Source organism: Marmota flaviventris, chromosome 19, assembly GCF_047511675.1.
Source record: "Marmota flaviventris isolate mMarFla1 chromosome 19, mMarFla1.hap1, whole genome shotgun sequence".
NCBI lineage: Eukaryota > Metazoa > Chordata > Mammalia > Rodentia > Sciuridae > Marmota > Marmota flaviventris.
In genome coordinates this window covers 13,417,105-13,438,327 of record NC_092516.1, presented here as the reverse complement: position 1 = coordinate 13,438,327, position 21,223 = coordinate 13,417,105, and the positions used below count along the sequence as shown (strand labels likewise).

Genomic DNA, 21,223 nt, shown 5'->3' with positions numbered 1-21,223 from the left:
TCCTTAGTTGCCATTTTTTATTCATCTGTGTAGAGATGATCTCTTCCCGTGTGGTCGTGGGGAAACAACATTCACCAAACTCTGAATGTTTTCTCTGTAAATAAAAAATTTGCTGAATCCTAGATGCCAGCTCCAAGCCTTAATACATCTGTGCCTCTTTTGCAAATCAGTGGGAAAATTCGTCCAGGAGGAAAGGTAACAGGTTCAAAGTGGCAGCAAAAGCCCCGAATCTTTTCCAAACTTAATCATGTTACCAGCTTTCCAAAGGATGATTTAGTGGTCCTATCTCCATTCTCGAATTTGGCTCTCTTAATGATTCTCCTTCGGGTACCTATTTTTGCATAGGTAAAAATGCGGATTTTAAAAGTGCCTATTAACAAGTGTGATTGTGAGGCACAAATGAGTTCACTCTTGCGTCAGGGCCCGGGACGTAAGCTTTCCGTAGGGGAGAGGGGATTAAGATTAGGAGGAGGAGGGAGAGTGGAAAGGTCACCAGTCACTGGAAGACTTGATAACACACCTGATCTGACCTGCCCATTAACCGCTAACTTCCCTTTACCTCTCCTCGGTGTCCTCAACCATAAAACAATGAAATTATTGAAATACCTTCCAGGTATTGATCGGATGGTGCCTCCTTTGGCTCTTTCATTCCTTACTGCTCTGGAAGACCCTCCTGGAGGCGACCGAAATGAGTCAACTGAGATAACAATACCAACTTACTGAGGGCGTGGCCAGAGCTTTGAGATATGCCTATGCAGTGTTTGCTAGCACAGTACCTGGAACGTGGTAAGTGTTCTGCAAATGTTGGCTGTCCTTGGTGACACCTTTACCTCTCGCCACCCGCCCCCACCCCAACCCCGGCGGGTGCCCATCCAGTCAGAGCTCCCTGTCAGGCCAGTTCACAGCACGTGGACCCGTGTTTGACAGGTTTCGAATTCAAAATATGCTCCGCGTCCCGCCCCTTCACGGTTCCCAGAACTCCAGTTTCCTGGAGGGCAGACTGAGATCTCTGGCCGCCTTCCCCCCCCCCCCCGCCCCTCCCCGCCTGAGGTGTCTGAGGGCGGGGGTGGGGGCCGAAGTCCCGACCCGGGAGAGCCCAAGGCGGCTTGGAACCCGAGCCTGGGGCCTGGGCCCGCCCCGTTGCCATGGCAGCGGCTCCGCCCCTAGCGCTGGAGATCCCGGCCGCTGATTGGCTGGGCCGCGGGCTCCCTCCCTGGAGGTGTCTTCCGCCGCCATTGTGCGGCGCTGGTCCGGTGGGAGGGTGCTCGCTGCGGCCAGTGCCTTGGCCTCTCCGGGTCGCTTCTCGCCGTCGGGTTCCAGGAGCCCGGCGGGTCCGGGCTTCCCGTCCGTGCCGGTGCGGGCGCCGGCATGTGGCTGTGGGAGGACCAGGGGGGCCTCCTGGGCCCCTTCTCCTTCCTGCTGCTGCTGCTGCTGCTGGTGACGCGCAGCCCCTTCAATGCCTGCCTCCTCACCGGCAGCCTCTTCGTCCTGCTGCGCTTCTTCAGCTTTGAGCAGGTGCCGTCCGACAGGGCCCTGCAGGTGCTCAAGCCCCGGGACCGCATCTCCGCCATCGCCCACCGCGGCGGCAGCCACGACGCGCCCGAGAACACGCTGGCGGCCATTCGGCAGGTGAGCCCCCCACGCCTCGCGCCCCTCGGCCCTCCTGGAGCCCGGCCTGTCCACGTCCTTGCGAGCTCCCCGGGGTCTTCTCCCGGCCGCCCACCCCGGTTGCATTGCAGCGCCCCTGGACCACCCCCCTCGCCGGGCAGCCTCGGGCCCCGGGTCTTCACAGAACCCAGCAGTTATTTACCTGGCCCCTGCGCGCCCTGCGGAAAGGGTCGCCGCTTTCCCTGGGCTTCTATCAGCTTGGGGGAAAAGACTCACACAGGAGATACTTTAAGAGAGTGAAAAAGTGCAATTAAGTAGCAATGTGGTGAGATTAGAAAATGACTGGGAGGGAGTATTAGAGAGATCCTCTCAAAAGAAGTGATAGTTGAACTGAATCCAGAACCAGGAGAAGGAGCCAGCCAAGGGGGGTGGAAATAATGTGCTCCAAGAAAAGGAAATCGCAGGGTAAAGGTCCTGAGATGAGAATGACATTGGAATGTTAAAGTGACAGAGGCGCCAGTCTGTGGTCTGACTTAAAGGAACAACGAAATCCGGTGCATGAATTGAAGGAGGAATGGACCAGATCTAATAGGATCTTGATCAGTAAATGAGATGTCTTTGCTTGGCCCCTAAATTAACCTGGGTCGTTTTCCTTATCACCTTTCTCTCCAGACACACACATTTACAGTGACACCAACTTGGCTCCTGGACTCCCGGTCAATTTTTGCTTCCCTTTTCCACAAGGCACTCCTGAGAATCATGATAGCTCCCAGATCTTGGCATTCTCCTAACTTCATAATAAGAGGGATTTTTCAGTGGATTAAGCACTTTTGCATCTGTGTAAATGCAGTCTGTACTCATATTTGTGGGTTTTGAATCCCTGGATTCAAAAACAATTTTTTTTTTTTTATTGCATCTGTAGTGAACATTACACTACATAGCTTTTAGGTTGCATCACGTTTTATAAGCAATTTAGAGATGATTTAAAGTATTTGGGAGAACATCTGTAGGACATATGCAGATATATCTATGGGCAGTCCTAGAATGAATTCCCCCATACCAAGGGACAAGTGTGTATCTAATCTTCTTGTTTCTTTGAGACATTATTTTAACACTGAAGAGGTGGGAAAAACTGTCTCAAACACACAGCTCCTTCTAGAATTCAGCCTTCTGATTCCAAGTCCCAGTGTTCTCTGTCGTAGATTAGAATGTGCCCCAGGAGGTAAGGCATGGACTTTCTGACAGGCCTTCTTCATCCAGCTAGAGACAGAAACTGTTGTGTAATGAGCAGGTTACTTATCGCCCATGGGTGGTGACTAGGGAGCAACAAGCAGGCACCCTGGGGCAGACCTCAGTTTCTCCATCTGTTAAATGGGAGTAATAATGGTGTCTACCAAGTAGGATCTGAGGATTCAGTGAGATAATCCACATATGGTAAGGCCTAGTAAGACTTCCACTAATGTAAGGTATTGATGCCTAGAATCCAAGATGACTTGATTCTTTAAAACAGAGCAAAGGTTAAAAAATAATAATAATAAGTCTGAAGAGGGGCAACCTCTGCATTAGTAGAGGGCGTCTGAGTTTTTGTGTATCAAGTTAAACTTCTCTTAAGTGTCTCTCCCCTGGGTTCTTTCTTTCTGATGGGAGACAGTGAGGGCAGCTTTTCTAGCCTCTTGTTTAAAAGTAAATCTAAAGATATTGATGAATGTACATAAACTCAAAAAGGTCAGTGAAGGAATATGGGAGGGGGTATATTGTCATGAAAAGAAAAATGATAAATTACAACGGAAGAAAAAAACACATAATTTTCATTGGCTTCCATTTCACCTTAACTTTCCGTAAGTTGTATTAAAGGCTATCTCAGTATTAACTGAGTACAGAAGGCATTCATAAGTGTTTACTGGTGGATGTGGTGGTGTGGTCAAGAATGTGTTTGCCTGTATGTCAGTCATATTAAATGAACAAGGAAGCGAGTTTGTGAAATACACATACAAACACAGGGTTCCATATCCTGTTGTGTTGCAAGAGAATTACAGCTGAATTCTATTCATGTCTTATATGTCTATGTTGAGCACATCTTTATGTAATATTATAATGACAATAAACATTTTGCCAAATTGATTGCTGGTCTTAAGAGGAAATGAGATGTGATAATTCAGCTTGCTAGAGTATAAGGTCATTATCAAAGAATTTTTTAGTCGTAACAATATTTAACTGCCAAGTGAAGACTATAAAAGATGAAACTGTGTCCTCTGTATTGACTTAAAAAGAAATATACAGCTTATGTCCCTTGAAGTTTGCTTTTTGTTCTTCTGTTCTTCATCTCTTTGCATATTTGTAGCTCATAATTTATATTCTGAAATATTTTACTATATGAAAAATCAGATATTCTGACAGTGCTAGAATTTAATAGGTTATAAACTAGATAAAGAGAGGAAAACTTTATAAATGTGAAATGAGTATATTCCAAATAACAGATACACTATTTAAAATCAGTGGCAGAGGAGTGAGATTATACCCACAGTCCATTCTCCACATGGGGGCCAAAATGCAACTTTAAAAGTATAAATCAGATTATAACCTATCTTTATTAAAAATCGTCCAGTGGTTTCCTCTTGCAATTAGATAAAATCCTTTTGTGGGGGAGGGGGGGTGGCTGGGGATAGAACTCAGGGCCTTATACGTGGAAGGCAAGTGTCCTAACACTGTGCTACACTCCCAGCCCCAAACTTCTTAACAATAAGGGAAATTACTGTCTCATGTATCAAGAGATGTGTGTGGAAGAGACGGCTTCACTGGCCATCTGGTAACTAGAATGAGAGCTGGAAAATATGCTGCAGAACCAGATGCTCCATGATCACAAACTGAACAGCTGTGTTAGCTGTACTAACCTCCCCCCCCCCCCCCAAGGCCATCATTAGAAAGTTCTGGTCTCAGAAACTCTAATGTGATATTTCTTTTATTGAGCTTTTGTTTTGGGTTTTAATAAACTCAGAAAAGACATGTATGTGAAAATCTAATTTTGAAGCTTAGAAGAATCTATAACGTGGGGATAGAAAAAAATTTAAATAAGGTAGAAAAATGTGTAAAGAACATGACTTAATAAATTTGTCGAAATTTCTTTTAAAACCATGTTTAAGAGGTCACAGTAAATAGCAGTAGCTACTCATGGAAGGTTTACTGTGTATTCCCACAGGCTGCCTGGTGTTTATGGGCTCTTAAGTGTCTAGTAAATACACAAAGATACTTTGTATATAATATACAAAGGGAGTAAGAATGATACATACCAACTTAAGATAATTGTTACTTCTGGAAAGGAAGGGAGGAGAGTGGAGAGGAGAAATTTAGCTCTTATCTGTGATGTTGGTAGAAAGGCCTACTGGGCCAGAGTGCGGCCTCAGCCACACTCCAGCCTGTTACCTGTGCAGATTTCTGAATCTTTCTTTGTCTCAGTTTCCTCATCTGTGAAATGCTGGGTTTTGAGGATCAAATGAGCTAATACACTTAAAGCACTTAGATTAGTGCCTGGCTCAATAAAGGCTGGAGGTGTGGCTCAGGGGTAGAACACTGGCCCAGCACACGGGAGGCCCTGGGTTTGATCCCCAGTATCACAAAGCGGGGATGGGCCTAATAAATCTTGGCTATCATTTTTTATTTTTCCTTTAACATTTGTACATAAGCTATGTATGTGTACAGTAGACTCTGACTTAAATCTCACCACCGAAGGCGCTGACAAGATGAGCTAGGTTCAAAAGAGCTGGCTGCAACATTAAGCTAAGAAAAGGCGAGAAACACAGGACACTGAAGTAATTTTCCCATCGAGGACGGGACTGCTCTGCGACCTCAAGGGTCCTCTTCCACCCTGGAAGGCAAGAGAGCAAGTGTACCCAGAATCGCTTTATTTATAGGGAAAAGACAATAAAGGATTTTCGATAGAATATTCTACACCAAATAAGGCAGGGGATAAGGTTTCAAGGGGGGTTGCCCAATCCCGTTGGGTAAGGCTCAAGTCCAGAGCTGAAGCAGACTTCTCTGCAGTGAAGGTGAAGGCCACTTGCTTCGCACAGCGATGTCAGAACAACACCCCCTTTACACAAGGCTGAGAGGGGATGCCTAGCTCACAGGCAGGGCAGCCCCCCACACTTAACTATTTTTTTTAATGAAAAAAAATCTTGATTTGTAAAATTTATTTATTTTTAAAATCTTGATTTTTTTCTTTTTTTTAATTGAAAACATTTCACATTTTCATTATGAGGAAGCCAGGGAAGCAAACATTAGATAGTGTGTCTCAAATTTAATGTTCAAATTCTTTTTATGTGTTTAAACTTATTTATTTTTGTGGTGCCAAGGATTGAACCGAGGGCCTTATGCACGTTAGGCAAATGCTCTACCACTGAGCTGCAGTCCTGGCCCTAAATTCTCTCTTTGGATAAATGCTGATATACTTTATCAGACTTACCAAAAGCCAGTGCTGCACACATAAGTTAAGATGTAGTTTCCTCCAGATGCAGGCTTGGTGTTCCTCTTATCAAGGATGGAGTTAAGCCACCAAAAACCTGACTCATCTTGTTGAGGCCACAGTAGTGAGATATCTGACTAATAACAAGCACAGGGGAGTGCTCAGTACTGTACCAGCAGAGTGTGTAGGTAAACAGTGGAATTTGTTTAAATATTTTAAGCCATTGATGACCCAGTAGTTAAAAGCATCCAGGAAAACTTGTCCCAAGTCTCCCCATCTGTCACTGTGACAGTAGGAAGAGTGGGGAAAGTGAGTATTTTTTTTTTCAGGAACCCCTTAGTGTAAGAGTTGAGGTGAGGTTAGCATCCCGGAAAACAGAAATGAGCCCGCGCTGCCCTTTGGAAGAGGAAGGGACAGGAGTAAGCAAGGACAGCCATCCACTTAGCCAGCCCTGACGGTCTTGTGAGTTGTGCAAAGTGATGTCCGCGAGCACTGGACATTGACATTGTCGATGTTTTCGTTAAGGCAGCTAAGAATGGAGCGACAGGTGTGGAGCTGGACATTGAGTTCACCTCCGACGGGATTCCTGTCCTGATGCACGACAACACTGTGGATCGGACGACAGATGGGACTGGCCGATTGTGTGATTTGACGTTTGAACAAATTAGGAAACTTAACCCTGCAGCCAACCATAGACTTAGGTAAGTAATCTACTGTCACTTACACCCATCATCTTCTGTCCTTTATTGGAGAGCACAGCTAGACACTGGCACTTCCTAATTGCATCTTCTGTTCAGGAGAGTTGTTTTGTTTTGAACTGTATTCAGGTTTCCCAAGGAATAAGCAGGCACCAGGAACAACAGAAATATGGCATGTATATTTTTAATCTTTCCCACTGAGGCCAAATTTGGCCTTGGAATTACTCTCAAGATAATACTCAGTTTAGTCACTAACAACAGTTTGTACTGTGACTTTAATCACAGAATCATGAGGCTGAAAGAAGTTGCTTGTCAGTCTCCTTGGCTCCAAGTGTACCAGGGAACAAATCATGTGCTCTCCGACTTTCAAATAACATCCCTATTTGACCTAGCCCTTTAAACTCTTCAGATCCTTATAAGCAACCCCTGAGGTATCATAAAATTTAAGGTATAAAACGTATCCTAGAAATCATCCCAAATAGGGCTGTTTAGAACTTTCTGCAAACAATGAAAGTATTCTGTATTGACTTTGTCCAATATAGTAGCCACATGTGGTACTGAACACCACATGTGGCTAATACAGCTGAGAAACGAATTTTTCAATTAAGGTATAAATTTAAACTTAAAAGAGTCAGAGGTCTAGATTAATCCTGCTCTTAGAGATAATCCCAGAAAAGTTAAATGACTTACTCAAGGGCAAATAACTTGGCTTCATAAAGAAGCCAAGACTAGAGTCTGCCTATCTCAATTTCCAGTCCAAGAAGAATCTGCCATACTGTGTCATTTCTGGTTGCCCCCCAGTTTCTCAACCCCATAAGGCTGAAAGTACTTTCAGATGTTTAATTTGATCCCCTCCTGATACATTTAAGCTCATAGCTTCCAAAAGCACATATATCAGATCTAGTCCTGTAAGTTTTCTACAAGTAAACAGCTCTGTGATCAAATAAACTACTATATTTGGAATATTCCTTGGGGGAGATGAACATCCACATCCGTCAATTATTAACTTCAATGAAGCACTTCTTAAGTCACACAAGCCTGTAACCTTCCCTCTATTAACAGTTTCACTTATCCTTAGAGTCATAATACTGGGTAATTTACTTTAGAATGTGGCTATTTAAATTCCTCCTCTTGTCTTCTTTGTAATAATGTATGCTCACTGATTTGCATATAATATCAGTTCTTGGAGGATGATCAATACTCCTTGAATATTGAGGATTTTATAGTCCTCCATAAAAGGTGATTCTGACCTAATTTTTCTAGGACCAGAAAGAAGCTAAAGGCAGCTAAAGAAAATCATAGTGTAAGCTGGAAAGAATATTGATCACATCTGAACATGCAGAATCCAGGCTGCTAGAATTGCTCTTTACTGTTACCCAATATTTGATTGCTCTGCTATGTGTAAGGGGAAGGGTGTTTTTAATAGTTCAACAACACTGAAGCTAATCAGATGTCAGTTTCAAAGCAAAACATAGCTTAGGGTCAGCAGCACCTTTAAAAGTCATTTAAGAAGGTATCACATCAAAGTCAATATACTATCTTGTTATCTTCAAAACAACCAATCTTGGATCCACAACTAGAGCAGGTTGCATTTTCTTTGACTCCAGATGAAATCATTAGCTTGTGGACCTCCAGGAAACATAGGTATCTTCTCTAGAATCAAACTCAGTGTGTATGTCCTGAGAGGTGGGCGTGGAAACCAAGACTGGCCTAAGAAACAACAAATTCAAATCTATCTTTCTGAACTAGAGAGAGTTAAATTATGTAGAGCGAAATGAAAGGAAAAGCCCATTTCTTATATGTCAGGCTCTTAATCTTAATTTTCTGTATCAGAAAATCATGTATTACAAAATTATTTTAAACAGTTTCAATTGACTAAATGTACAGTAGTATAGTTAATAGATTTATGTATTTTCAGGAATTTCTTCTGCATAAGGTTCTATTAGGGAGATTTTCTTAAAATTAAATCCCTGAGCTCTCCTTTGACAAGTAGAGTTACAGTAGAAATTTAGTGTTTCCTAAATATTAAATTATTTTTGTTGCTGTTATTTGATCAAGAATATCCGTAACTTGGTTCAAGTACCTATAGTGAATCATCCTTGGCTCTGGGGTGGTCGGGGAGGGGAAGCTGCGGGGGGGGGGGGGGGGGGGGGCCTCTTTCCTTTTGTTTGAGAGACATTTGCAAAATGGCTATTCCTCTCCTTCTCTTCCTGCAATGCTCGCTCCTCTTCCCTCTCTCTCAGGAATGATTTCCCTAATGAAAAGATCCCTACCTTGAGGGAAGCCGTGGCCGAGTGCCTGCACTACAACCTCACAATCTTCTTTGATGTCAAAGGCCATGCAAGTATGGTATGTTTATTCATGGACTTTTCCTTGTTAAAAACACAGTTAAGGGGCTGGGATTGTGGCTCAGCGGTAGAGTGCTCGCCTAGCATGCCCGGGGCCCTGGGTTCGATCCTCAGCACCACATAAAAATAAATGAATGGAATAAAGGTATTGTGTCCAACTACAACTAAAAAAAAATAAATATTAAAAAAAATGCAGTTAATTGCTATGCATTTCCAAAATTAGCTATATATTTTGTTATTCTTTTTTCCCATTTTTTACAAATTATATTTGCTTAATGGAAGTAAACTCTTGAATTTAAAGCTTATAGTAGCTAACAGAATACATTCCTTTTACATAGATGTGTCCCTCTGTATTATTTCTGTTGTGTACAGTTTTGTCAGTCAGTGATTTCAGTCCTTCTGAATCTTTCAGAAAATTACCACATTTTCTTCAAATGTGTATAACATTCCTAAATAAATTTTTTTAATTAGAAAATATATGTTTCTACTCATAAAAAATATATTGCAGTAGAAATTGATGAAAATATGATTCTAATTACATTTGTTCTCAACCAACTTTTCAAGTATATATACTTTTTCCCCATTTCGGCAGCTTGAGTATTTTTCCCTTAGCAATATTTATAATCAGTAATGGTCAACGACTGATGTAGAGTTCTGATTATTCAAAAAAAAAATATTTTTCTAGTCTCAGGAAATAGTTTAAACTAGGTATTAAAGCCTGAAATATGAGCAAAGGTGTAGACTAACTAGATAACAGTAAACTCCTATTTTTGAAGAAAAAGGAAAGTGTTATAACTAATTTTCTATTCTGATAAACTTATACTTGTGTACATCCAAGTTTCCGAGTTGATCTGTGTCAGGATCAGCTCGAATACCTATTGAAAAATAGACTGGGCCACCCAGTCTACAGAAGGGATTCTGAAAGTGTCTTGTGTGGAATTGGGAAAGTCTTTTTTTGGCGCTGGGGATTGAATGCCAGGCCTCCCACATGCTAAGCAGGCTCGCCCCCAACCTCAAGGAACATGTGTCTTTAATGGGCACATCAGGCTTTATTTATGGTGTTGTCCACATTTGGCAATCTAGTAGGTCCCACATTTTAGCTAGAGCGAACTTATCTCCATGCTTATTCTCTGACAATAATAAAAAATAAATAATTGAAAATTAAGAAGAAAATTTTAGAAAAACATCCACCTACTTGAGTTTTCTGGATGGGTGCTCATAGGTGTTCACCAGGACTGGTTAGAACACAGTGATCTCGATCACCAAATTGGTAGGAAGTTGCTACTGGTGAAACCTAGTAGCCAAGATCATGGCTTTGGTGTCCTGTAGCAAGCTGTGTACTTGCTACAGGGTAACTTCAACCTTGACGAGCTTCAGTTTCCTCATGGACAAATGGGAATAATAAAGGAAATTACGTATAGGGTTGGAGAGAACAGTCAATGAGTAGAGTAGGCAAAGAACGTGTGTTAGTTCAAAGCAGGACACCACTCTGGTCCTGCAGCCTGCGCTTGGGTTCGTTAGTGAGGGAGAGGCATGATGTGAAAGAGCATACTTTTTTCTTCATTTTGAGGGGAAGACATTTGTTGCTTATAGTCCCTGTGGCCGTGTGCCACATTCCAGAAATCAGCAGGATGTAGCATTGTGATGCAGCAGCCTTGCGTTCCCCATGAGCCTGGTGGACCCTGGTCATGTTAGCTGCCCTTGTAACCCCAGGGCTACGTGATGTCAGTATCCAAATTCTATCCTTTCTTCCCCATTTAATAGCTAGACTACTACAAAAAGAAACTTCTGCAGTTGTTTTTTTTTTTTAACCTCTGCTGTTTAGAGGGGTTGGAATACCTCCATCTGTTCCCAGTTCCCCCTCATCCCTCCATAGTGGTGATGGGTGATAGGTCCTCTCAGCCCCCTGACTGAGCAGATCTACTCTCTGTAGTTCCCAGCCTGTTGGCTCAGACTTGATCTGGAAGAGGCAGAGGGCGCTAAATTGTGGACATAAAAGGGCTGTTCCTAGCTGGGTGCACTAGCACACACCTGTAATCCCAGCAACTCTGGAGGCTGAGACAGGAGGGTCGCGAGTTCAAAGCCAGCCTCAGCAAAGGCAAGGTGCTAAGCAACTCAGTGAGGCCCTGTCTCTAAATAAAATCCAAAATAGGGATGGGGGTGTGGCTTAGTGGAGTGCCCTGAGTTCAATCCCTGGTACCCACCCCCCTCCCCCCCAAAAAAGGACTGTTCCTAGTACCCAAAACAGGGTACAAGGAAAGGATTTTAAAAATTTGATTCCACCCTCTAGCCTCCAACCTGCCACCTTCCAAAACATGACACAGCGGCGAGCCCTCCACCCAGAGGGCAGAGCAGCCGCCCTGGCTGCTTCCTGGTCTGACTGGTGTGCGTTTGTTTGTGTGGGGAGCACAAGCAACCAGCACTTTGAGCATCTCCATTTGATATTGGTAGACTCCTCGTTTATGCAGCAGGGCTGTGCTTCACACGTGGATGGTGACTGACTGGGCTGTCACATTTGAATAGATTTTAAATATATGAATCTCTCTATTTTACAGGCCACTGATGCTCTAAAGAAAATATATATGGAGTATCCACAACTATATAATAATAGTATGGTCTCCTCATTCTTGCCAGAAGTTATCTATAAGGTAAAATTCCGAGTTGTTCTTGTACGTAGCGTGCGTTAAGCATTCTCCAACAACAGAGAAGAGCCTGGGCTGGTGCAAGCCATCATCAGCATGCCCGGGGCTTCCAGCTGTTGGGAACACTGTTCCCAACCTTCCTTGGTCACAGAGGCCTTTAAACTGTCCGAGGCATTCTGCAGAGGAGCCGGAGAGCGCAGGGGAAGGCTCCACCCACTCTCCTTACCGCCCCGCTCACCCATTCGCTCCTCACAGCCCCTTTCTCCTCACACCTTCTCGCCTCCCCACAGCTCTTCTCAGCCTGTTGTCGTGGAGAAAGGATCAGAGCTAATGGACCATGGGTCCATCCTAATTGAGTTCTGATTATCTCTGGCCAGAAATGAGAATCAGGAATCCATTAAAAGTTTATTTTTGTGACCTTCTGAATATTTATCCTGCAATTGTGATTTTTTTCATGGTAAAGGTAGGATTACGGTTCTTTGTGAAAGGGCTCTTGTGTATTCTACACATCCAGTGCCTACATTTACGTGCATTTCCTCAAAGGGTTTATGACAGAGAACTTAGAAAGTGGACACGAGGCAGGCTCCCTTGGCCACCTCATCAGAATGAGAACTTTGGCTAAATTTAAACTGAGAAGTTTTAGACTTAAGACATAATTATTTTATTTTACGAAATTCATTTCAGATGAGACAAACGGATCAGAATGTAATAACAGCTTTAACTCACAGACCTTGGAGCCTGAGCCACACAGAGGATGGGAAACCACGCTACAGTGGTGTCTGGAAGCAGTTCCTGTTTGTAGTAATGGACATTTTGCTCGATTGGAGCATGCATAACATCCTGTGGTACCTGTGTGGGATTTCCGCTTTCCTCATGCAGAAGGATTTTGTATCCCCGTAAGTTGGGAAGCTTTTTATCTTCTCCTGACACATTTCCTGAATGTTCTTTCTGGGATGGAAGGATTAAGGAAGTGGACATCCTGGATTGGTTTGGACCCACCAGGCCACTATCTCTGTGAAACTGGGAGGCCACCAGCTCCACAGGAGGGAAAAGTTCAGGTATATCTCACTCATTCAAAACAGGTCGAGCTGGACTTGGTGGCGCAGGCCTGTAACCCCAGCAATTCAGAAGGCTGAGGCAGGAGGATCACAAGTTCAAAGCCAACCTCAGCAACTTAGCAAGACCTTTTCTCAAACTTATAAATAGGAAGTTATGGATGTAGCTCAGTGGTAAAGTGTCTCTGGGTTCAATCTCTGATGTGCCGCCCACCCCCCAAAAAAAGGTTGAGCAGATATTCATGGCTTTTTAGCGCATCTTAAAGAAAAAAATGAAAACTGTGGTAAAAGAGGGATTGCGTGTTTTCTGAATTGGCTCCCTGTTAAAATGAATCCAGGATCCAGGGCAGAGCCATAGCAAAGACATCCTGTGAGTCCCAGCCCTATCCCTCCGTCTTTCAGGCTCCCTCCAACCCTGTAGGCTCCACCCCATCTCTGCCAAGAGACTGTTACCTAAACGGCCAGCAGTCTTGGGGTCTTTCTTTTGGCAGTTTTCGAGCTGTGTCTCTCCTAGTTAGAGTTGTAAGGGTCACGTGGTCTAAGCATGTTCAGTCAATGTGTGGTTATTGCCTGGAGTATTACAAGGAGCTCTATGAAGAAACTGAAGACGCAGTGAAGAAACAAAGCCCTGGTCTCTTATTAACAACAAGCTGGGGGCTGGGGCTGGGGCTCAGCGGTAGCGCACGCGCCTGGCCTGCACAAGGCGCTGGTTCCATGATCCTCAGCACCACGTAAATGTAAAATAAAGGTAAAACTAAAACAAAACCCCAACAAGCTGGCATGCTGGAGGGTGGATGGTCACACCTGTGTCCACCTCCCACAGAGCCGCTGAGGGATTCACACAGGGTCTTTGTGGGGTTGTTACCTTGGTCTCAGGCAGGTGGGTGCCGGGGGAAACTTGCTATTTGAAGGTCTGCTGCCTGGTTTTCATCAAAGCCAGTCTCTGCTTTATCTCTTTCTTTTTTTGGTAGGGAGTGACTCCAGGGATTGAACTCAGGGGCGCTTAACCACTGAGCCATGTCCCCAGCCCTATTTTGTATTTTATTTAGAGACAGGGTCTCACTGAGTGGCTTAGCGCCTCGCTGTTGCTGGGGCTGGCTTTGAACTCGCGATCCTCCTGCCTCAGCCTCCCCAGCCAGCTTTAAGCTTTTTTTGACCATTACCTTTTTCACTGTGACCTTTCCACAGAGAAAAGTCCATGCATTTTACATAATTCTATAGTTAGTCATTAGAATGAGGAGTGGGGAGGAAACAAAGTTATGCTCACAAAACGAAAAGAAGAAAGGAAGGAGGGAAAGCTTCTATCTCGGGGTGCGGCCTGGCTAAGCTGAGAGCTGCTGGGTGAGCGGGGACTGGGCAGGAGAAGCACGGTCTTTCCAGGAACTGAGAGGGAAGCAATATTTTGCAATACAGAAAAGACAGGCAGGGTGGCATGAGGTGAGGCAGGGACCACGCCCCATCTGGCCTGCAGTGGCTGTGTCGAGGGCATCTGTTGGGAAGGGGGAGTCATCAGTGGGCCCCTGTAGCGGTGGAGGTGCAGAGCCCGCCAGCAGTTCTCTCTGGGCACTTTTGCACTCAGTGAATGTCTAACAGGATTGGTTTTTCTTGTTCTTCAGGGACTATTTGAGGAAGTGGTCAGCTAAAGGAATCCAGGTCGTTGGTTGGACTGTCAATACCTTTGATGAAAAAAATTACTACGAATCCCACCTTGGTTCCAGCTACATCACCGACAGCATGTTGGAAGACTGTCCCCCGCAGGTCTAGACTTTTATCCTGGGGACACACAGGTTCAGAAACTGCCTGTCGGCCTCATGCAGGGAGATCCAAATACCCTTTGTGCTAGCCCAAGCCCTGGGGGATCAGGTTGCCAAGCAACAGGGCAAGCAATAGTGGGTGATTACATATTTACCTGAACAAATTAAACCCTGGTGTTGCCATGCTCCATGGAATGCCCAAGTTCAACACTGTCGCTCTTGAAAATCTGGATCTGAAAAAAGGCACAGCAGCCCCGCCCCGACCCAGCTGAGGCCCACACCCAGACCCAGTCAGGATAAGCACAAGACGAGCTGTGCGGTCGGGATTCAGACGTAGTGCATGGGACTTGCATGATCACTTGGAGTTGACATTTTAAAACTTGCCACATCTAAGTAATTTACTTACTTGAAATATTTGTATTCAGCTCTGTTAACAGTGTGCTATAGATGTCAAACTTGTGACCATACTAATAAAGTCATTAAAAGGAGCACAAGAGGAAAACTGTGTAGCCAGCATCACATTCTGAGGCCCTAAGGAACTTGGGGAAGCCGCTCAGGTGAGGCTTCAGTGTGCAGCAGCCACAGGGAGAGAAGCCTTGGAACCAACGGGAGGAATCTGACAGCATCTCGAATGAGAGCTGCCAACCACCAGGGGGCAGAGGTGCGCTGTGGAGGTGCAGGAGGCAGCTCCCAGGAACCTCTAGGCTTATCCGTATTTTACAAATGAAAATACCAAAATTTGTGCACAAGGTGGGCAGCCTCAGAACCTCACAGCTGGTGATGTAGCCAAGCTCCATCTCATGATAACCAAAATTTCTTGTCTATTATAGGCCAGGAACAGTGCCAGGGTTTTAACATGCCTGACATTGAACCCTTACAAAGATTATAGATAGAAGTGTTATTATTCTCATTTTACTGATGAGGAAACTGAGGCACTTTCCCAAGGTCTCCAAGTCCACAGTTCAGTTGGGGGTTCAAATCCAGGGAGGTCTGACTCTAGGTCACAGCTCTTTTCCACAAGAATATCCAGGGATTTGAATAAACAATGAAGACATTAATAAGTACTGCTAAACACTTCCTTGGCAGGCTTAATACAGAGTTTAAAAATAATAGAATTTATGATCAGAGAAAGCCAAGTCTGATGTGGGGTAGTATGTAGAGTACCTCCTCATGATTAAATGAGTACATGTAAATGCTTGTTAATTACCACTGACTGCCTACCATGTATTGGATCTGTTTCAAGTGTTTCTTGTGTATTTGACCTGTAGGTATCATTATAATCACATTTCACAGTAAAAGAAACCAGAGCACAGGGAAGTTCAGTAACTTGCCTAAAGTCACAGAGAGCAGTGATGAATATCGGGACTCAAACCCAGATGATCTAATTCCAGAAATCACTTTTTTTTTGAGACAGGGTCTAAGTTGCTTAGGGTCTCACGAAGTTGCTGAGGTTGGCTTTGAACTTGTGATCCTCTTGTCTCAGCCTCCCAAATGGCTGGGGTTATGGGCATGTGCCACTGGCCAGAGCTCACATTCTTGCCCCTTGTTTATTATCATTTCTGGCTCATAGCAGGGACTCAATACTGAGAAATATCTTAAATCATTGCCAGCACCTCTTATAGGGTCAGTCATATAATAAATGCTCAATAAACGTTTGTTGAAGGAATGCGTTATGGAATATATCCAAGTGGAAGCTTCCTCAGGGAAACTGGGAATAGTTATAGAGTGAGACAAAAATTCAGGGTTGTAGATAAGATTCATGGTTCAGTATAATCAAGGAGGGGCTGGCCAAAAACATGGTAGTATTCTTTCCAAGAGAAAATCAATGCAGGTGGAGCTTACATCCTCTGCTGCTCATTGGACTGCCTGGTAAGCCCCAGAATGCTGCAGAAGTAGCTAACAAAAACAGCAGCTTGTGAAATCTACTGCTTCACTGTACAGTAATCATATTCATATGTGGTGATTGGTGTCTACAATTTTTCAGCAAGAATTTGTCCCACACAGATGTATTTTTAATAGATACAAATTTCTCAGTGAAGCTACACCTAACAATTTCCTAAATTGGGAATGGGCTTCAACAAGATGGTAAACCACAGCTTCGAGGACAGGGTGTGGGTTATGGACATGCTCCAAACAACCGCTGAGACCCCTGTTCGCAGAGACTGATGATCACGTCTGGGTGAGGTTATGGGACTTCTTTGGTCAAAGTTACTGAAGACTGGTGACCCCATTTCTTCTACTCAAAATTTAATAGTACAACACTGAATATGAAGAGGTTGGGAATCAGCTGGGATAAAGTATTCACTGTTGGGCGGGGGGTTGTTAGAAATACAAATTCTCAAATCCCAGCCCAGCATCAGAAACTCTGCTTGTGGCCCGGTGGTTAGTGTTTCAGTAAGCTCCTCCCAGGGTCCCTCAAGTCTGGGAACCATGGAGCTAGAGAAACCCATCCAAGCGAGTCCTCCATTCTGTCACTAACTAGCTGTGAGACCTTAGACACAGCACCTCCCTGTGTGTGTGCCCAAGTTCTCATCTGTCAAATGGTAATCACAGCACTGGCCCATTGCCTCCTAGCGACAATGTGATGAGGTTCAACCAAAAAGTAATCAGAAGTGTTTTTGGAAAACATGTTGGCAGAACACGACTGCTAGGAAGATAAAGAAAAAAGATGTGCACAACTCAGAGCGAGGTCCTCAGACCCACAGCACTTGTTAGAGATGCAGACTCGGACCCCATCCCCAACCTCACAGATTAGGATTTACCTGAGAATGAGGTCCCCAAGTTGGAAAACACACACTGGTGTTTGGGGGGAACCCCGACTCAACACGGGTGTAAGGCATTCATCACTTTTTCTTTTTGATACAGGGGATTTAATCCAGGGGGTGCTTTACCACTGAGCCCCAGCCCTTTTTAAAAAATTATTTATTTATAGACAGGGTATCAATAGATTGTTGAGGCTGGACTTGAACTTGCAATCCCCCTTGCCTCAGCCTCCTGAGTCACTGGGATTATAGGCATGAGCCACTGTGCCAGCTAAGGTGTTAGTCATAATTCAGAACTTTTCTGTCCACACCTGAGCACCTGTCTTTGGTTCTGTCTAGCAGTTGGTCAGATGTAAATGCTATGGAAAATTCCCAACTTTTAAAATTCCTCTTAAATGCTGCCAATACTAAAAGATAGAAAAAAGAATTAAGCTCATTGACAGGCACTAAGATATCATCCATCTTTTTTTAAGCACTGGCCTTCCTTTTAAAGGAAATGATACAATTTCAAATTGCTTCAAATTGGAACTTCCTCCTCAAAAAGTGGCATAAGAATGTAACATTGATTTGGCATGAGCTTAATTCTTAACGCTTGCCATCAATTCAAAGATTATAAAAACCTATGCAAGTTGTTCACTACTTCAGTCACTCCTCATAATTGAACTTCACACACGATGTCTCATTGCCTCATAAGAAACGAACTGGTTTCACGGCAGCCACTTGAAGGATCAGATCCTGCATAAACTCAAAAGAAGCTCTCCCTATTCATCCTAAAAAACACAGAGGTTCTCTAATTAAATGGCCACAGAAAGCACTGTGATTAGAATCAAGCACCCCCACAAAGTCCCATGTATTGAAGGTTTGGTCTGTAGTTCATGGTGCTATTGGTCCTCCCCCCACCCACCAGAGGGGAGTGGGTACCAGGGATTGAACTCACAAGCACTCCACCACTGAACCCCATCCCCAGGCCTATTTTGTATTTAGAGACAGGATCTCCCTGAGTTGCTTAACGCCTCACCTTGCTGGGTCTGGCTTTGAACTCATGATCCTCCTGCCTCACCCTCCCAAGCCACTGGGATTATGGGCATGAGCTACAGCACCTGGCCCACGGTACTATTGAAAAGTGGAGGTGAGGCCTATGAACCCTTCAGTTTTATTTTTAATGTTTTTTTTAAACATTCTTCTAGTTGATAGATCTTTATTCATTTATACACAGTATGTGCCTCACATATACCAGGCAAGTGCACTAATGCTGAGCCCCAGCCCCAGCCCTGAACCCCTCAGTTTTAAGAACAAAGAGGTTCTCCTTGTCAATCATTTGGCAAATCTACAAAAAAAAAAAAAAAAAAACCCACCATACACACACACATTCATTTCATATGCACCCTACACCACCACTAATTTCATGATGGGTGCAGCCTAAGATTCTGATGATCATGTGTAAAACCTTAGGGGACAACTTTTCTCCCCTACCTTCCCTACCCTGGTCTAACCCCAAAGCTCTTGTACTTGATATGAAATAAAGTTTCAGAGATAAGACTTTATTGCACCTTTGGGTCACATGGGGGATGTTTTAATTCTAAATCACCAACAAATGCAAGTTTCACAATTCAGACGCTTTGTATCCCTGATTGAGTACCACGTTTTATTCAATCTGGACCACTTTTCTTAGCACCAGTTTGTAAACCTTTGCCAGGTCCTGGGAACTGTGGGAAGAGAGATTCCTAAGGACCAGTCGTTCAAACAAACAAAAATTCTTGGAGACAAAATGGACTATTCCCAGATTATCTCTAACCATGGTTTTGTGGGGTAATTTCAATATCACAACAGTCTTTACTGGGAAATCCTCGAGTAGGCCACCTTGAAAAATCAGCAGTTGGGTTTCAAAAGTAGCAGAGGCGGCCCAATTTGACTTTGGCATTTACACTGAGGGTCAGTTCCGGTTCCTGCTTAAGGTGTGGCTTCCTCTTCCTAGAGGCCCAGGTATCATGGAAGAAGTGTTCCCCCTTTTATTTTCTTTCTTCATTTGATGGGTGTCTCTTTAGGATGATCGTCACACCTTTCGATTATCTTCTTGAAATGATCGCCTGAATCGCAGGTCTGGGTTGGACACAGGAGAGAGTGGTCAGTGCAAACCCACACTGCCCTGTCTCTGTAAGGGAGTGACCAGATGGATCTCAAAGGTCCCACGGCTTCTCAGGCCTCCTTGATCTCCCCCCTTTTACTTTCTGGAATCCTCCCTTGAATTCCCGCCATGCTGTCTCAGTAAACGCTATCCACAAAAGACAAAAGGGTTGGTTTGTCCCCCCCCCCCCCCAGCATTTGTTCCCCTTCTGACATCACCCCTCCCTCTCTCAGTGCCTGTCATCTCTATGGCTGTACCCACAGCTGCAGCATGTCACTCAGATCTGACCAAGGAAACCGCCACATCTTCAAAGCCACAGCGATCGGCTCATGGATGGGCGCACTGCCCCAGCAGATTCAATGAAATGCCAGGAGAATTCTAGGTCCCCTGCTCTTTCCCACTAGACTGAACCCAAGGAGATACGAGGGGTTGATAAAAAAGGTTTTGCAATTATCAGGAGGAGACTATTTGCAAAACAAACTAACATGGAAAAGAACCCCAGAGAGGAACCAGGTTCTGGTGACGTTGCAAACTCCCGTCTTAGGACAGACAGAAAACAATTATTCTTGGATTTTTGCTTCAGCCCGTTTGCATCCCATGATCCACGGAGCAATGCTGACCCTCTGCCTTGGGCTGTGTCGTGAACTGGGACAAGTTAGTGTCTTACTCTCTGACAGTTCCATTGCTTACCAGGAGCAGCAGCAGCCTGTTCCCCCCAATGCAAAGGCACTTGTTGCTGAAAAGAAAGGAAAAAAGGCCACCATGTCACTGGGAAAGAACGTAGGTCCTGGGTCTTGTGGCACAGTTGGTGTGTTTTGTGAACTTCTCATTACTTTAAAACGAAGGACTGGTGATTAAGACCAAGCCTCAGCCACAGAAGTATTGCGTTTTAGGGACAATGATTTCATTCATTCATTCCACAGATATTTACTGAGTGTTTACAATGGGCCGGGTCGTATTAGGACCTAAGGTGACGAGGGTACAAACATGACAGGTGGCTGAGAGGATTCGAGTTGAGCCTCTAGATCCCTTCCCCAAATAATGCTGGCAGTATTAACATGCGACCGATAATAAATTACAGTGTCAAGATCACACCTTCCGGGCTGGAGATGTGGCTCAAGGGGTAGTGCGCTCGCTTAGCATGCGTGAGGCACTGGGTTCGATTCTCAGCACCACATAAAAATAAAATAAAGATATTGTGACCACCTAAAACTAAAAAATAAATATTAAAAAAAAAGGTCACACTTTCCATTTGAATTGAGGTGGATTTCCTATTTATCTGTATTTTCCAGGGCACCAAGGAAGCAGGCAGAGGCTTTGGAATTGGAGCAGGGCTTTCTGCCCTCTTTATACCCTCTTGGCAGGACTAAAGTCAGCAGAATCTTTTTAAGAGGGTGATACAGCAATATCTCTTAGCATTATTACATGCATGACCTGTGGCAGCAATTCTCGCCTAAGATAATTCTAACAAAAAGTGCTTCATTACACACTATTTTAAGTATTAAAAAAAAAACAAAAACACCTGGGAATAAATGAAATGGCTAAATAGGTACAGAATAAAATAATATTCAAGATACAGTGTTAGGTGTATATCGTGGTAGAGTTATGATACTATTTATATAATATGGCCCCACTTTTGTAATAAAGTGTCAGTAGATAGAGGCGTGACTGCCTGTGCCCAGGGAAAGAAGATCTGGAAGAATATACGCTGAAGCATTAATGGTGGGATGAGATGTTGGGGTACTTTTCATCTCAGCAGGATATACCTCTGC

General features: G+C 44.2%; 2 protein-coding genes across 5 annotated transcripts in view; one reads left to right on the top strand and one right to left on the bottom strand.

Annotated features, from left to right (window-relative positions):
- The first annotated feature begins 1,244 nt into the window (after positions 1–1,244).
- Positions 1,245–16,230, top strand: Gde1 (glycerophosphodiester phosphodiesterase 1). 4 transcript variants are annotated; one of them, XM_027940553.2, is made up of 6 exons: positions 1,245–1,629; positions 6,593–6,768; positions 9,009–9,114; positions 11,669–11,761; positions 12,440–12,651; positions 14,427–16,230. In XM_027940553.2, the coding sequence occupies exons 1-6, from the start codon at positions 1,369–1,371 to the stop codon at positions 14,572–14,574; spliced, it is 996 nt and encodes a 331-aa protein (XP_027796354.1). In that variant the 5' UTR covers positions 1,245–1,368; the 3' UTR covers positions 14,575–16,230. The 4 variants fall into 4 exon arrangements, with proteins under 4 accessions (XP_027796354.1, XP_027796357.1, XP_027796355.1 ...); XM_027940556.2 differs by having other exon boundaries at positions 1,556–1,629; positions 6,597–6,768; XM_027940554.2 differs by lacking the exon at positions 1,245–1,629 and adding an exon at positions 6,236–6,255.
- Positions 16,231–19,379: 3,149 nt separating this feature from the next.
- Tmc5 (transmembrane channel like 5) overlaps positions 19,380–21,223 on the bottom strand; it is a 41,569-nt gene continuing 39,725 nt past the window's right edge. Inside the window, exons 20-21 of the mRNA XM_027940657.2 lie at positions 20,142–20,187; positions 19,380–19,426 (exon numbers count right to left, since the gene is read on the bottom strand). Coding sequence (XP_027796458.2) covers positions 19,380–19,426; positions 20,142–20,187 — 93 coding nt within the window. The remainder of the gene's footprint in view (positions 19,427–20,141; positions 20,188–21,223) is intronic.